This window comes from Ceratotherium simum, chromosome 3, assembly GCF_057802395.1.
Source record: "Ceratotherium simum simum isolate JZ-2026a chromosome 3, ASM5780239v1, whole genome shotgun sequence".
Taxonomy (NCBI): domain Eukaryota; kingdom Metazoa; phylum Chordata; class Mammalia; order Perissodactyla; family Rhinocerotidae; genus Ceratotherium; species Ceratotherium simum.
Genome location: NC_141902.1, coordinates 91,277,398 through 91,294,903, shown reverse-complemented (window position 1 = coordinate 91,294,903; position 17,506 = coordinate 91,277,398). Strand labels below are relative to the sequence as shown.

Below are 17,506 nucleotides of genomic sequence, written 5' to 3'. Positions count from 1 at the left end.
AGAACTCACTCATAAAACCATCTGAACCTTGTACTTTTTTAAACTATATTAAATTTTGTGTTATTTTTATGCATGTAAAAAATGTATGTTTTTTTTACTACAATTGTAATTGCTTTTGTGTTCAAGCTTTCTACTTTTCTTTTTTTTATTAATATTTTCTAGTAAACAAATCACGGGCATCTGTATTTTCAAATTTATTGTTGCAATGTTCTTAACATCTTACGTTGTCTCCTCTATGTCTCCTATTAACCTTGCCAAAGGTTTGTATTACTTTTAAAAAAACTAGCAGTTGATTGTGCAGATATAATCTGGTTTTTTCCCCTTTTGGTTGTTTGTTTTGCTTTGCCCTTTTTTATACCAATTCCTCATTTTGTCTTTATTATTTATTTTCTATTGCTTTCTATAAACTTGTCTTGTAAGTCTTTACTAATTTTTTTTTGGTTGAATCCTTATTTAATTTAATTATATTTTTAACTATTATAAAAATAAATCCTTAAATGCTATAGTATGTTTCCCAATAATTAGTTTAGCTATGTTCCATAGGTTTCAATGAGTAGGACTTTAATTATTATAACAAATAGTTTTAAATTTTATTTTCAATTATTTTCTTTAATGAATAGGTTTTTTCAATTGTGCAAAGAAAACCTTTTCAAAAAATTTTCCTTTTTGTTGTTAATTCCTATCTTATTTGGTACAGAAAATGTTTCTTATTTTTACTTTATGTTTACTTGGTTTTTTCTCTTGGAATTTCATATTTCCTTGAGGTATAATATGTGATTGGTTTTTATAAATGTTTCTTAGATAATTGAAAATAATATACAACATTTTAAGGAGGTTGAAAGACATATATAACACTTAAATCTATCAATTAACTCATTGTTTGTATTTTTAAAATGTATCTTCATTTATGTTGTCTTCTTGATCTGTCAATTTGTGAAAGAAGTGTTTTAATTTTCCATTATACTTATAGATTTGTTAGTTCCCTTTTCTTTATAACCTGCTTTACTCTTTATACATTATTGTTGTTATGTTAATTGGGGCATAAAAGTTCATAATTATCATAATGGTGAATTTTGCCATCTTCAAATATAGTATAAACCACTTTATCTCCATTTCGTTTTTGGCATTCTGAAATTTTTTCATATGTATATTCAATTGTGAATACATTCTGTATTCTGTATTCAATATATATTTTATATTATTTATTATTATATTATAATGTATATTGAATATTTACATATTATTCATTTTTTTCTTTTATTATTTATTGTATTTTTGCATTCTTTCATTTTCAATATTTTCTGATGTTTTCGTTTAGATATGTCTTTTCTAAATAACATGCATCTTGATTTTTTAACATAAATTTTTCTCTTATTTAAGAGGTAGTATAACCCATTTGCACTTATTGTCTATAGTGATATTATTTAAATGTTTTTTTCATTTTTATGCTTTCTATTTATCATTATCCCACTCCTCCTTTCCCTAGTCTTTTTGGTATTGGTTAGAAATTTTTGGTTCTATTTTCCTAAAACTGGTTTGGAAACTATATGTGCTATTTCTATTCTGGAAGCTACTTTAAAATTTTAGCAAGCACATTTAAATTTAAACTGTTATAATCAACAATTGATGACTTTAATCTCCCTTTCCCTTTCTACTAGAAGACAAAGGCTTTGTCAGGTTTTTGATTATTTCTCTGCCAACTCTTCTATGCACTTATGGTTGAAATTATCTGCAAATTTCATTCTTGATAAGTATTGTTAAAAGTATCAGTGGTAGTACTATTAACATTATTAACACTTTTATTTACTTTATGTCTCTATTTTACAGGAAGGCTTTATTAGTCACTGTATTACATTTTGCTACCAAATTAACAACCATTATTTAGATATAAATTGCATTTTTGTGGCTTATTTGCTCTGCACTGTTTATTATGTTCCCTGTCATTGTATATTTTAGATTCTTTTTCTGTTTTTCATGAGTACATTCTCAATTGATTCCTGCTTCTTTATTTTCTGAAAGACTGTGAGTGGTAAACTTTCTGAGTCTTTGCTTGTCTAAAAGAAACGTCTTCATTTGTCTTTACACTTGATACAAAGCTATCTTGATTATAAAATCCCAGGTTTAAGACAACTTCTGCAAATCCTTATTATCATTTATCTTCTAAAATATTTCAAGTGGATAAGGCAAACATAACTTCCCTTTTTGGACACAAGATTGCCCATCTCCCAAGAAGTCATTCTTTCTTAAGTATTCATCATTATTCCTCCAACTGGCCCACCATAGAAATGAGAATTTCTGATTAATAGTTCATCAGGACGTTTACAGAGAGCTCCTTTTATTAATGGTAAGCAGTTTTCTAATAACAAATTGCATGTATTAGCCAAAAGTTCCCGTTTCTCATGCTCTGTTTACTAAAGATGCAGTTAATACCTGAGTCTAAAACATGCTGTGAATTTTCTTTCACTTATGCCAATACCACTAACCTGCTGAGCAGTGAGGATTTCCCTAATGTTTTCTCGGGAAAGGGTGCCCTAAATGTCAGTCTCCTCCTCTTGTCCTTGACTGTCAGCTCTGTAGACCCACAGATGGGTCTCCTTAGGCTATTTTAAAAGACTCTCTTATTTACTGGCTTTTGAGATCTTACTAAGAACTGTCATGAATTCTCTTTTAGTCCCCCTGATTTCTTAGTAGCATGTAGTCTTCCATAGGTTTGGAACTTCACTGTCCCCTTCACTTGAAACACTGAGTCCTAGGTTGTGGTGAGAAATTCAGGATTGTTAGGTAGAAGCTCAAGTCATAGTTCTACCAACTAGATGCATGTGGACCATATTGTGCTTTAACCACCTTGGCCAAGGAGTCTACCCTGATGTCTGCAGATATGCTGATACTGGATGGCTTCCCTCAGTGATTCCTCTGACTTCCCTCTGGACCTCCTCTCAAGGTTAGATTTACTGTAGTACAGGATTCTGAAACCTACTCTCTCACTTTACATCATCTTGTGATCTTTCTTTACATTCCGTACCAAGGAACCTACCTTCCCTTAGGTGTTATCTCTAACGGCTACTCTAGCTGCCTCCAGCATTGAGGATCTTGGATGTCAGTGTCTCCACTGGCCCTTTGACACAAGTTGCTTCAAGTTGTGGCTGTCTTAGAATAAGATGCATCGAGAATGGCATCTGCATATGAAGAGTGCAGACAGGCGTGACTGATTCTGGCCGTCTGGTCACTCTACATGTGCCTATATCTTGACCCCTTCTAGGTGGGAGGACACACCATGCTCCCCATCCGTTGGATGCCCCCTGAAAGCATCATGTACCGGAAGTTCACTACGGAGAGTGACGTGTGGAGCTTCGGGGTGATCCTTTGGGAGATCTTCACCTATGGAAAGCAGCCATGGTTCCAGCTATCAAACACAGAGGTACAGAGGGGGACAGATTGGAACCTCGATTTAGGGGAAGGCTGATAAGAGACATCACGGGCCAGGACTTAGACGTAGTATACAAAAGATTAGGTAGGGTTTGGAGCCAGAAAGATAAATGTAGGCATGAGCAGGAGGGGAGAGCTTCTTAGTAGGAAAATAATTATAGCTGTAGGAAATGTGGTATAATTGTAAAAAGAGCGTGAAATCAAATGTCTAAATTGAGACGCCAGTCACGGTTCTGTTTGTTCTGCTACACTTAAAAATTGCAAATGCTTCCCTAAGACAGAAAATGAAAACAAAGAACAACGCTGAGTTTTTCAATTGTGCCATCTTGTGGAAACACCTACTACTTGGTATGCCCAAATAATCTGGGTCCTCAAAGGTTTTAGGCATGCTAGGTCCGGGGATGTGCACGATAGCGAATTGGGAAGGCAAATTTCGTGTTATTGGTAGAGCTGTGTGTGGACTTCCGGGAATGAAACGGATCATAATAGTAAACATAATAATAAACACATTATATAGTTTTATAATTTTGATTTACAATAGTAATAAAAACATTAGTAATCAAATTTTAACAACAGCTAACACTTAGTGCCAGGCACTTTTCTAAGCACTTTAGCTATATTAACTCAGTACTTTTCACACAAACACCTGTTGAGATTCAGAGCAAAGGAAAGTGAACTTCTTGGGGTTCTAGAGTAGACTGGCCAGGGTCTCAGAGGCGAGAGCTTCTGCAGCACGGAGTAAGCTTGGCCACGGTCACAGGACTCCTGCCTGCAAAGCCAGTCAAGATGGTTCTCAGTTATGTCTGGACTAGATTCATGTTGCCCCGGGGAATTCAGTACAGTTTGTAGACAGCAAGAGGCTCGATGTCCCAACCCAGCAGACCTATAAAAGATTGCAATTATTTTTATGGTCTTCTGTTTTCTGGGAAAATGTGAACACTAGGACCTTTTAATATTGCAATCTTATCTGAATATTCAAGAAAGTATCTTTCTTCTTGGAAGCTATGTTCATCTTTGCTTTCTTATGCCCTCACCACTTAATTAAGTGAATTTCAAAGACTGAAAAGAAGGTTTCTTTAAATCTGTAATATCTCATCATTCACAAGCTGAATGGGTCCTGACCACAATTCCCAAAGTAGGACAAAATATTTTAACGATCTTTTTAAAAAAATGAAAGAGTATCTAACAGAACCCATTTGTTATGGTGTTTAAAAAAATAGTTGTTGTCTTCCTTGGGGGCGGGATTGGTGGTAAACACAAACATACACATGTGCAGGCACACACATGCATGCGTACACACACCCACACACATGCGTGCACACAGAGGCACCCTGAGCACAGCCTCCACGTAGTTTGGTGGCCCCAGTCAAGTGGGGCTCTGCACTGATGGTGCTATTGGTTTCAGTAGAATATCTGTCCTGGATCCCCAAGCTGGCTCCTAGTAGCCAACAAGGTGTTTATAGTCATTTCTAACACTGCTTGGTGAGGCATTGGCCTTGAAGGCAGGCTTCCTGCCCCCAGCCACCTCTCCCACTCCACCCACCACAGCAGCCAAGTGCTGGCAGTCCCTGGTAATGGATTTCTTTATGGAAATGACCACCTGGATAGCCCCACGTTGGAGGAGACGCTGCTGAGTGCTTTTGATCTTTGCATTAGCAGCTGCTACTGCAGTTTCAACTAGATCCCTTTTCATGGAGGTGAGGGTAATGGAGGGTGGAGATGGGGGTCTAATAAGAATCGGGAATATGAGCAGCTGGACACCTATCAAGCTGGCAAAGAAATGAGGCTGTTGGGCCATCGCAGACTCTGGGGCGAAAGAGACCGGGAAGGTGCTGACGCAGTGATGGTTTGACAAGCCATTGCAGGGTCAGAGTCGCCTGAGACAACACTCCAGACAAGGTGCTGTTGGGGCAGCATAGGGAGATAAAGGGAGTAAAGACACTTCTCTTGCCCAACTAAATACAGACTAATGGGGGCAAGGAGGGGAAATAACGTTTTTTCAGGTACCCAACTCAAGATGATTCTGGGTATTTTTATCATCGCAACCTATCTTCAAATGAGGACGCTGTAGTTCAAGGTAAGTCAGTCACCCAAGGTTACACAGTAGTGAGTTAGGGAGAAATTAAAACCAACCTGTGAAAATTCACATATTCAGTGTCAGCAAAGAAGTGCCTTTGAGGAATTGGAAATGAACCACAAATTAAGGCGTGGTCCTAATGGGGCCAGCTGGGGCTGGTCCAGCCATATGTTATTTGTTTTCTTCCTACTCCTCCTTATGGCCTTGCCTTCGGTATTTTGGGCCATACAGTCCCCTCTCTTGGCCTCCTTTGGTCCTTACAATAGTCTCAGGAGGTAGTTAAGATAGACATTTGATTCCCATCTTATAGATAAGGATACTGAGATCCTATGAGGTTAACTGAATCACAATGGCCACCCAGCTGGGCAGTGGTGAAACAAGTGGTTGGTCCTAGTGTTAAGGACCATGACAGAAACAGAATACTGGGTTAGTGCAAAGAGCAGAGGGGATGGGCCTCACTGAGAAGGGAACCTGTGTAGCGGCTTAGAGGTAAGCATGGTGATGTGCACAGAGGCTGTGACTGAGAGGGGAGCTTGCCAGGATGTGAGAGCTAAGGTGAGATAGGCATGGAGGGGCCAGATGGTGCAGAGCTCCTGCAAGGGGGTTTCAAAGTCATGCAGCCTCATAAGAGGGGGAGGGGCAGGTCAGACACCAATCCCCACTGCCGAGTGGAAAATGAATGCTGCTCAGTCATCCAGATGAGATTCAGGACTAGAGAGGAAGAGTGAAGGAAAAGGAAGAGTGTGTGTGGAGTTGATAAAGGCCTGGCCCAAGACGTGGAGTGCAAAGGGCAGCAGTGGGCACAACCAGCCAGTAGCCCATGCATAGTTCAGATGAGAAACTTGGTGCTTTCTCCAGCCTTCAGCCTGTGCTTGTGGGTACCCCAGCTCCGCATTGAAGCTCATCAGTGAAGTTCTTGCCTTCTGCTGTCTCTGCGCCACAGGGACCAGGCTGAGCTTTGGTTATAACTTCCTGCTTCTCACTTTTTCAGGTCATCGAGTGCATCACCCAAGGTCGTGTTTTGGAGCGGCCCCGAGTCTGCCCCAAAGAGGTGTATGATGTCATGCTGGGGTGCTGGCAGAGGGAACCACAGCAGCGGCTGAACATCAAGGAGATCTACAAAATCCTCCATGCTTTGGGGAAAGCCACCCCCATCTACCTGGACATCCTCGGCTAGTGGTGGCCGGTGGTCTCGAATTCATACTCTATTGCCTCCTCTCTCTCGGCCTCACATCCCTCCTTTTCCACCTCACTACTCCTTTTTTCCATCCTTGACTGAAGCAAACATCTTCATATAAACTCAAGTGCCTGCTACACATACAACACTGAAAAAGAAAGAAAAAACCCTGGAAGGCAGTTTGGCATATATATATATATATATATATATATATATATATTTATATATCTAACTATCTATCTATCTATATCTACAGAGAGATATCTTCTTCTCTAATACAGAGAGAAGCTGCTGATACAGAAACCATAAGACTGTAACAACTCAGAAAATCTTAAATATTATTACTAATGCAAATGAAAATTTCCGTTGACTTAAGCTGTGGCCCGTGCTTCTTCAGCTCCGGCTTTTCAGAGCAGAAGACCTTGACGATTCAGAAAGACAATCTTCGTGCTGGGACGGGAGGAGCTGGGGTGGAGTGCAAATCACCAGTGCACAGGTGATCACCTGTGCAGATGTGTTACCCCCAAGATCTGCACAGGTGCATGGGCAGAGCACATAGACTGCGCTCAGCAAGGAGATATCACTGGCCCAGGGGCCTCTGGAACGCCTCATGTCTCCCCTGACCGTTGCCTCCATGCCTTCCCCCTTTCCTCCACTTCAAGACAAGGTTCTCATTTATCCATTCTAGAAAGTAGAGTCCTGATGCTTTTGGGAGTCAATGATGGTGCCTACAGGTAAACACAGAACAACAACAACAGCACCACCACCATGATGACAGTGGCCTGCATCCAGCTCAGGTGTAAACCACGCTCAAGTTCCTTCCTAAATTTGAAAGACATGTGTCATCTATCCTCTGAACTTCAAGAACTGGACTTTCTGGACTTAACCACAGAAGGAAAAGCTGAAATCCAAACCCTATCAGGGCACTGCCTCCTGTCTTTCCATCACTGGGGAGACTCCTTGGCCCCACCTCCCACATTCAGCCCTTTGGGGAGTTTTAGAGGGTAGGGAACGCATCCCCCATGTTGTCTATGAACATGGACACAGCAGGATCCCAACAGCAGGAGACTTAGTTCCTTGTATGTCATTATAAGGTATGCCCCTTGAGGTCTTCTGTTTCTCATCCTGCCTCCCTAGGTCCCAGCCCCCACTCCCTGGGCCTCTACCAAGTCCCAGGTAACCCCACTGCTGGGGAGGGAGCCAGGTCTAGCAAGAGGCCAGGCAATGCTTATTTCAGGGAGCCAGGCAGTGGAGTGGGCAGGAGCCAGCAGGGGAGAATCTATTTGGCACCTGCACCCAGCCCCTTGGCATTCTCCTCATGTTTCTAGCCCCTGGAAGGATTGATGCATCTGCCTTTGAGCTACTGTGAAAATGCAGGGGCTGAGAAATCGCTTTTGTGGGCTGGGGGCAGGGGGAGGGGCCGAGGCTTCTCTGAGAGATGTCCGATGCATGGCTGCTGCTGCAGGCTTGGCATCTTAATGAGGACTGAGCCCTGACCAGGGAGAGAGAATGAAGCATCTGGGCTAAGTCCAGCTCCCTCTGCCCCAGCACCGGGGGAATCACTGCCTTCCTGGCTGCTGCTGTCAAGGACTGCAACAGGGGCAGATCTCTGGGCCTCTCTGATACATGACAGTGAAATGCTCGTGGAAGCCAACAGCCTGGCCCCACAGAGCCCTCCTGCTGGGGAGGAGAGGACGTGCCCCTCCCAGGCCACCAACCCCTCCACTGTACTCCAAGCACAGAGCGATCTAATGGGCTGGCCTTTGCCCAACTGGAGCCTCCTGGGGGCCTCTGGCCTGTACCATGCCCTGACAGCTTAAGGGACTGTCGGCAGCCTGGACGTCCTGGTCAGCCGCAGTGTGGGCATCCCTATGTGGGGTTCAGGACTGAATTCTGTGTTTGTGGTTTCTCTTCTTTTTTTTAGACCAACAAATGTTTTTGTTCAAATGGAAAAGAGCTGTGCTCGGACTATAGGCCACGGTTGGGATTCATGGATCAGTGAGGCTGCTCAGTTGGACTAGGAGGGGAGGAAGGTGAGCTGGGGTTTGGTGTGGAGTTCTCTCTGTGCTGTGCTCCCAGCCCTGAGGACTTTTGGGGAGAGCTCTTTGGATTGACCACCTCAAAGGAATCCTTTGCTATCCTATGGCAATTACCCCTCTTGTCTTTCCACCTGGAGGCCCTTGGTCTATTCCGGGGCTGTTAGTGCTGGATGGAGTTATGCAGCCTGGTTTTGAGTGGGGTAAATAAAGGAAAGATGTTCATGGAGGGAGCGATCGGGAGGGCCTGAGGGAAAAGTGTTTTCTGGTGAGATGTGAGGCTCAAAGGCTCCTGTTGCTGCCATATCATCCCCCAAACAGACACAGTGTGGCTCCCGCTGATGGTCTGGGAAGAAGCAGCGGGACAATGGAAAGGGATTAGAGGCTGGTGGGCAACCAGGTATGAGGAACGTGCTAGGGTTTCAACTCAGGGCACTGAGTCATCACGGCCTAATGGAAGAAAGCAATTCCTTGGAACAAGAAGCACGGAAGGAGACCAGAGTTGTCAGATTGCCCTCCTCTTAGTCCCGCAGGCCTCTGTGTTGGCCTGGGATTCATGGCTTCCTTGTGTTCATTGTGAGCAGCTGCCTGTCTTAGGAGTAGAAGAAAAAGAGCAAGGGGGAGTAGAGAAGGTTGACCTGCTTTCTCACTGCCCTCGCTGGACTCTCTGTGTAGAGTCTGCATGTTGATTTATCAACCTCGGCAGGTAAAAAAGTAAAAAGATTTTTGGAGAGTAAAGGAGGCAGAGAAAGGGGCTGTGGAAATTGAATGGGTACTCTAGGGCTCTGGAGAGGGGGCTGAGTTTATTATTTCTCCTGTTCTGGGGCAGGACCAATAAGAGTCACTTAACTGTGTCTCAGTTTCCCCAACTGCAAAATGCGGGCTGTACTTGCTAGTCTCTGGTCCCTTCTAGCTCTGAAATTCTTAGATTCTAACAGCATTGACTTGCTGTGTCATTTTTCTCAGTCCACTCTGGAATGCCCGTCAGCCCTCCACAGGCCTTGCACAAGTTGGGAGAAGCTGCCTCTGAGGGCTTGTAGGCCTGGGCATGGGTCGGTTTCAGTGAGACACTTCTCTCCTTCTTTGCGGCTATGCCACAACAATTCAGAGGCTGAAGTGTCTGAGGCTACTTTAGGCCCTGAGGGAGTAAATTGGTCTCCTTCTCCATTCAAGCCTTCCTACACACCTGAGAAGCACTGGCAAAGGTTTATTTATTTATTTATTTTCAAAGAACCTAATGTGATAAATGAGTCTTGAAATGACATCCCATTAGCCAATATGGCCACTCCAGTTCACCCCACTCTCATTCCTCCATACCAAAATCTGCATTTTAAAAGACCAGGACAGAGCGGCTGTGAGAGTGTAGCTTGATGTGAGCTCCATCATGAGTGTTGATGGCTGCTCCAGGTCATCCAGGCTGATCTCCCTGCCATGCCATCCTCACCTGGTCCCTTCCTGGACTGAGTGAGAGTGACTTGCTGCTGTTGGATGCCCACCTTGGAGTAGGGTGCCGTGGACAAGGGTCCTCCCAGTTCTTCTTTGCTTTGGATATGAACCAAGTGCTGCCCTCTAACTATGTCCCTGACCTCTGAGTGGATCTTAAGAGTCACTAAGCCTCCTCTTGTTAACAGACAAAGGACTTGGTGCTTCCTCCACTCAGCAGATCATGCACAAATCATCCTTGGAGAGATGCTTCCCACTGGAGGCAAAGGATCTTTGGTCCTTCTGGGTTCAGGATGAACATTACCATTCTTCTCTCGTGATGCTTACTTTGCGGAATACACTAGTGCAAGTATTTTTGGTGCTAAATACTACAGAAACCAACACCAATAGAAGAGCTGACAGCCAATTTCTGGGGCTGCATGAGACTCAACTCAGAAGCAAAAGTGAGTTAGTCATGCTGGGAGAGTACAGGATACATGGGAAGTTAGGTGGACGTGTGAGGTGGTGGAAAGACTATCGGAATTCCTGGCTTAGCTCTTAGTTACCCAGGTTACCTTGGCTAGGTCTGCTAATCTTTCAGATGGTCAGATTTCTCATCTGAGACATTTAAGAGGTTGGAATAGATATCCTGGGGGTCCCTTTCAGTTAAAAAAAATCTATGTTCTGTTCCCACCTGTATTTTTGTTGTTGTTGCTGTTTGTTTGTTTGTTTGTTTTTAAACTTGCTTGTAAGAAATAAGAGAGAAAATGAAAGGTAGGTAAGGAAGGGGAGGGGGAAAAGTTACCAATGGCAAGAAATTGATTATAGAAAGCAAATAGGAACGGCTCAGTGACTGTTAGATTTGAGGGGTATTGGTGGGAAGAGCCAGGCTGATAAGCCAAGGGCTCCCTTTTTGTGCTCTTCAAGGGAGGATGCCACCTGGCCCCTGGGCTGACTTCCACCGGGCCGTCCTCCTAACTAGCCATGTACTCCATTCAATACCAACATACCCAAGTTGGCAGAAATTATTCCAAGATACAGAGACAGGCCTGCCCACTTGTCATGCAGGCCACTGGCAATCTAAACGTTGGTCAAAAATCGAGATTTTTCCCATTAGCTGCTATTTTAAGGAGGTAGGATGTTGGAAAGAAGGCACCATTTTAAGTTTCAGACGATTCACCAAAGTCCTTTTCTGTTCAGGAACGACTAATGACTTCCTTGCTGTCCTTTTCCAAACCAAACAGCAGCAGTATTATCTTGACTCAAGGTACAGTTGCTGCAACTTGAGATTGCAGCCTTGAGATTTGGGAGTCTTCCCTGTGCTTTGCTCAGAGTCTGAAGCAAAGAAAGATCTATAGATGTTTGTTGAATGAACCCATGTTCCGGCCGTCCAGAGAGCTGCCCTCCACTGTCCCTGGGATGTCTATTGTCAGCTTTGGTTGGGAGCCAACCTGCTAGAATACCCAAAGGCGTTTGCCTTAGAGCAAAAATTGGCACCTTTTTGGTCCCTGGAGCACCAACTTCTTCTTTGATACCAAATAAATTTTTTTGGCCAACCCTTAATAGGTTTTAAAAGAAAATTCCAAGTTTTTGTATCATTATTAAGATATCAATATAGACTTCAGAAAATATTTCAAGATTGCTTAACATCACTAGAGTGCCATCCTGGGGAAAGCATAGCCTGTAGACATTGTATGCTTATATCTGTATATTTAATTGGAAGGGCTTTAGTGAAGGTCCGCTTGGAGTCAGCACGTTGATTTCATAACGCTTCGTCTCTTTGAGCCTTAGATTTCTCAGGGGTAAGAAATCCAGAGATGGACTGGCCTAAGAGACATTCACAAAGGTACTGAGGGGAAATCCGTCATCTTGTAAAGTTTGATCGTTTGGTGCTCCCTGAATTAAATTATGCTGATGACAACATTCTGAGCATCTGAAAATCACTCTTCCTGGTTGTTTGATAGAATACCACATGGGAGCCTTTTCTACCACATTCCATTTGGGGTTTGGTATTGAGTACACCAGCACTGAAGTTAAACCCACCACCTAGGAGGAATGCGACAGAGAGAATGTGAGATGTTGATAATTGCTCACTCTTCCTGAAAGGCATTGCTGACTGTGGTGGATGTGGTAACTATTTGTGTCACTGCATTGTGTATTGGGACTTTTGCCAGGACCATAGGCTGTTCCACCCTAAGGACTTGAATCTTGGCTTCTGATAGAGTCTGTTTCCCTGGTGCATTCTCCCAGGCATAGTTCTGTTGACGGCCTAAAATAATTCTATGCTCTGCAACAAGTGATGTTTCTGGCCCAAGTCTCAGTGGGCCAACATAGACACTTTTCTATTTCCCAAGGTATCCATGGGGACTGGGGGACCGCCTCAAAGTACTTGGAATTCTTGATCAAAGTAATAAAACTTGGATTCCCCTTCCTCTTTAGCTAACTAAGTTCCAAATTTAAAACAAAGCTTGGTTTGATATGTGCAGTAGGGACAATGTCCTAAACCAGCGTGCTGGGTTATCTCCCATCATAGAGAGGCAGGGCATTACAGCTACCTGGCATTAATTAATTTTTCCTAATCACCAAGGTAAACATTGCTTTGTGTGCAGTACCATGACCCAAGCTTGTAGCTTGCAAGAGATACTTACGGCCAAGAATACTAGACGTTTCTAACAGAAGGTGTGTCAAGATAATGTAGATGAGGAAAGGCCTATTGGATGTCTGCTTCTGGGAAGTGCCTTGGCACTCAGGTCTTGCTTTTCAGTTTAACATCTTATGAGAGGAGGGGATTTCTCCTCACTTTGGACGATGATAAATTTAGACATCCTTCCTGAATGTGCAAAGGTAGACTGAGAACCCAGGTGTCCACTGTATACTTGGACACTGTTTTAGCTGCACCATCCCTAAAGCCCAATGAGAAACGTGAGTGCTCATGTCTAAGCCTGGTAGTTCGTCCTTCATTTGAGAAGAGTGTATGGGGATCACACACACACACAAAAGAAGTTTGTAATATGTTAACTGGTAGGACATATTCAAATGACTAGCTTCCTTAAATGTTTTGCTTTTTCTTGGAGAAGCGTCCACATTCCACCTCCATTTAACAGCTACCTGACACTTAGCTCACGCCTCCGAGCCCACCTTTGGAGTGAATAAATAAACCTGGTCCAGGTGATTTGATTTTTGCTTTCCGTAGTAGAGAAGTAAATCTCAGTAAGAAGATTTTCTTCCATTTTTGTTCTTTTTTCTTTTTCTTTTGGCTCCTATCCGCCTGCTTCCATGGCACTGACAATCCGGCTCCTCAAACTCAGTGAAAGTCTTAACACAAGATGAATCCCAGGACCACAAACAGTTTGGACTTCAAACAGTGAGAAAATTGGTGCTGAATGATTCAGCACACAAAGCAGAAAACTTTCATTTCCTACAGACAGGATGGAATTGACTGTTCTATTAAGACTTCTGAAGGAGCCCTGCCCTGGAGTAAGTTCAGTGCTGTCAGACAACGCTGACATCTAGATTAACCTGTGCAGTGAGGTTTACTGCAGAGCTCGTTGAGATGTGTGTGGCGTATCTCTGCAAATCCTGTCAGGAACCCTTAGTGCCCTACCCTCAGCAACCCCCCTCCCTTCCCCACCCACTGCTCTCTCTGTCCATGAACTTTTAGTCTCCAGGAGTGGAGGAGCCATGGCTGGAATCTGACCCTGGGAGCCGGAGTTTTGACCTCTCTCTGACCAAGGTGCTGAGCCAGGCTTTCTGCTCAGAGGGCCAGTGGTTGTCATCGTATTGGTTTTCCCCTGAGGGCACTGTAAATCAAGGCATGAAAGCCATTCTGCTGATGACAAACAGTTTCCCAGTGTATCTTGCCACTGCACAAAGTGAAATGGTTTATAAAGAATTAGTGTGCCCTGTGTCAATGAGTCCTGCTCTGGGCTCCCCAGTCCTCCAGCACTTCCAGGTCCAGATGAAACAGGTCATGACTGCAGCCAGGTGGCCACAGATGGCTGTGGGGCTGATAGACAAAGGGCTTGCCCTATGTCTGTGCAGGTGTTTTCTATGGTCCTTACAAGAGAGGCAGCCCCAGCTCCTTTTTGTCCTGGTTGGGACAAAGGATATAGCTGTCACCCAAGCCCCAGCTTGCCAGCTGTCTCTTTATGGGGTGATGGGGTCCAGAATGACCCGAACCCTTTCTAACTCACTATGTGGTGCCACATGGAGGCGCAACGGCCAGTGAAACCTCAAAGTTAAAATCACAAATTCTCTGTGAACTGAGGCTATTAATTCCTCAAAAGTCTTGAGAAAGGCACTTTACCTCAGACGCAGCCACTTTCAGCCTCTGCAAATCTGCTCCACAGCATCACGGCTGTTTTTGGAAACTCCCCTCAGGATTTTAGAATACTTTGCCCTAAAGTTCGGAGAACAAATTTCTCTGGGGTTTTACTTATTCCAATTCTCTTTGAAATTGTTTTTCCTACTTTGCTTTTTGTCTTTAATATGAGTAACAAGAATCTCCTTGTATATTCTTAGATATTTCTTTAGGAGAAATGAAAGTTTCCAGCCAAGGACATAGTGTTTATTGACTGGGAAAATAGATTTCTGGGCCAAGTAATGTCACAACCATACAGAAGCAAACCTGATGACTTCATTTAAAAGCAATTATCAGTGTTGTATTTTGTTCTAGATGCTCAGGCTCACATAGTGCAGACTGCATTCATCTTTTTTTATTACTTATATTATGATACTTGTTCACGTGCACACATGCGCGCATGCACACACACACACACACACACACACACACAAACGCTTCTACACTCCTATTGGTCCAATATGGTTCAACAAGCTAATGGGCCTCATTTTTGTTTCTCCTACTCATCTCCATGTGTGTGTATGTGCAAATAAGTGTTCACCAGGTGTGTGATTTCTTAAATTTATCTATAGCTCACCCTTTCTTTTATTATCATCACACAACCTTTGACTTTTTGCACTGTGGATCATTTATGAAGTTAGGGCTTTTTAGAATGAGACTAAATCCTGAGTTTTCAGAACCTTCATATTTAAAGACTAGACTAGTTTTCTGAGAGAAACTCAAAACCAAACCCAATCTTGATGCAGATTTTATTTAATTAATTTGGGGGAGGGGGCACTGAGTTTGGGCCTGAATAATACATATTAAGTACAAATATAAATGTGAACTAGTTCAAGCAGATTACTGAACCTACCTTGGGGCTGAAACAATTAAATATAAAACCCAAACATTCAAATAGAATTGGAACTTGAAGTGAAAGTGTTAACATGGGACATGAGAAGATCACTGGGTTGGAAGTGAGCCAGCCAGACTGAGTGTTACTTGGTGGGTGACTGTGCACAGTCACCTCAGTTATCTGGGTCAAGTATAAAGGGGGCAGGGGGCAGCTGGTTGTAGACTTTGCCCCTTCTCTGATTGCAGTGATGGGGCAAGCCAATCTATTTCTCATCCATTGCTCAGATCAGTTATCATCGAAATGTATCTCTTCGAGGTCTCACCTAGAACAAGTGTGCAAACACCCCCGCCCTGACGAGTCAGTCCTATTTTCATCTTGTGTTCGGTTCATCTCTTGCAGCGCTCCTTTGAATGTTCTTCAAACTCTGAATTCTTCATCCAACTGCTGTTCCAGACCCCCCACCCCCTTTAAAGGCCCAATTCTATCTCTGCAAAGTCAGGGAAAGCCCAGCTGGCCCATTTCCCTCTTCCCTAGCCTGAACATCAACCATGCCTGTGATTTAGCCTACGTTTGTGGAGAAGAAAACAGTGTGTTCTCGCGGCCATCCATCAGTCTCTTTCCAGCTCCTCGGACCAAGTAATTAGCTCCTCATTAGCACCTCATCAGTGGCTTTTGCACAAGAGACTCTGGGACAACAAGCCTGTTACAATGCCGTGGTCTGTCTTTTTGAAGTCATCCCTTCCTTCTGGCTTGGTTAGAAGAGGCAAGCCTTGCTATAAGCAGCTTTTCCTTCAAATCTCTCTAGCTTTTTTTCTGGCTGTTAAGTATACTGGTAAGTGGCAAACCATCATTTTCTTTTCTTTTTTCTTAGGCTTCTATTGGTGTGGGAGTACTATGTCCCTGTGGAATAGGAGCACCACACGTCAGCAAAGTGTTTATTTGTTTAGTGGAGAGGCTATAATATTGATACAGATTTGCAGCAGCATCCAAATTTTGAGGGGGGACAAAGAGTCTTTTTCAATCAAAGGAGATCTTTACTGTGATGGTATCAGAAAGGTTTATACCTTAAGAACAGAATTGAACCTGAGAACATGCTCCCTTTTTAGGGAACAATGAGGTGGAAGAAATCACCCAAGGATGTGGGAGACCAGACCCTCCGTTCCACAAATCACTATATATCGATAGACACTTTATGTATCCTTTAAGTGGCTCTGAAAAACACAATAATAAACTATGATTAACTACCCACATTTACCATTAAAAACAAACTCATCATGTCTAACCCAACCCCTATTGTTTTTTAAATATCGTTTTTTCTCATAGCTCTGGAGATTCTTCAATGTTGTTTCTTTTCCTGGTCCCTACTATTTTCAATGAGATTTCTAAAATTTTTTACTTTCATTTCTTTAGGAAAGACATGGGGTCTATTTTAAATGCTGTCTATGATAAAATGGCAAGATAAGTTGAAAGTGGGATGGAGGGGAGGTCATGGAACCAAGAGGGAGAGGACTTCTGAGTTTCTATTTCCTACTGAGTGATCCTGGAAAAAGCATTATCTCTTCTGTGCCTCAGCTTCTCCATCTACAAAAGAGCACTGCTACCAACCCCTGCCTGCCCGGATTATTATGAACACCAGATGAGACCATAGCTGCCAAAGTGCTGGGTGGGCCCCACCAGACCCCTCGGATAAGTGGAGCTCGCGCTCGGGCAGTGAGTGTTGCACACAGTTTTGCTGGGCACTGAATGTGAGCTGCTTTGGGGAATGTGTCGTGTTTTGAGGTACACCTTCCTTAAATCCCTCCTGCAGTCTGGTTGCTAGATTTCACCATCAGCATTTTCCTCTTTGAATGACCACTGGGCATCTAGGGATGGAAAATACCTTTCCAAAATTACCAGCAGAAAGAGGATGTTTTACCCTTTTGGCTCTGTCATTGAAAAGGGATTGTTCATAGATTTTGTTTTCAGACATGGAACCCTGAACATTTTGTAGCAAATGTCATCTACTGCTGCTTTTAACTCCACGTCATCCATTGTTACCTTCACGGGTTTCTGTAGATTTAAACGTAATGTTTTTTAAAGTGAAGACTATATGAAGCTTCCTCTATAAATTGGGTGGTAAAACTAATCTCACAGGAAGCCCCTGAAGTGATAATGATCCTGAAGCAGTATCACG

At 43.2% G+C, this 17,506-nt stretch overlaps 1 protein-coding gene across 2 annotated transcripts in view; it reads left to right on the top strand.

The window, feature by feature from the left end:
- Positions 1 to 6,859, top strand: part of NTRK3 (neurotrophic receptor tyrosine kinase 3) — a 367,961-nt gene extending 361,102 nt beyond the window's left edge. For both annotated transcript variants that reach the window (XM_014788632.2, XM_087428913.1), the window contains 2 exons: positions 3,260 to 3,418; positions 6,495 to 6,859. In XM_014788632.2, coding sequence (XP_014644118.1) covers positions 3,260 to 3,418; positions 6,495 to 6,680 — 345 coding nt within the window. In that variant the 3' untranslated portion in view covers positions 6,681 to 6,859. The remainder of the gene's footprint in view (positions 1 to 3,259; positions 3,419 to 6,494) is intronic.
- The last annotated feature ends 10,647 nt before the right edge of the window (positions 6,860 to 17,506 follow it).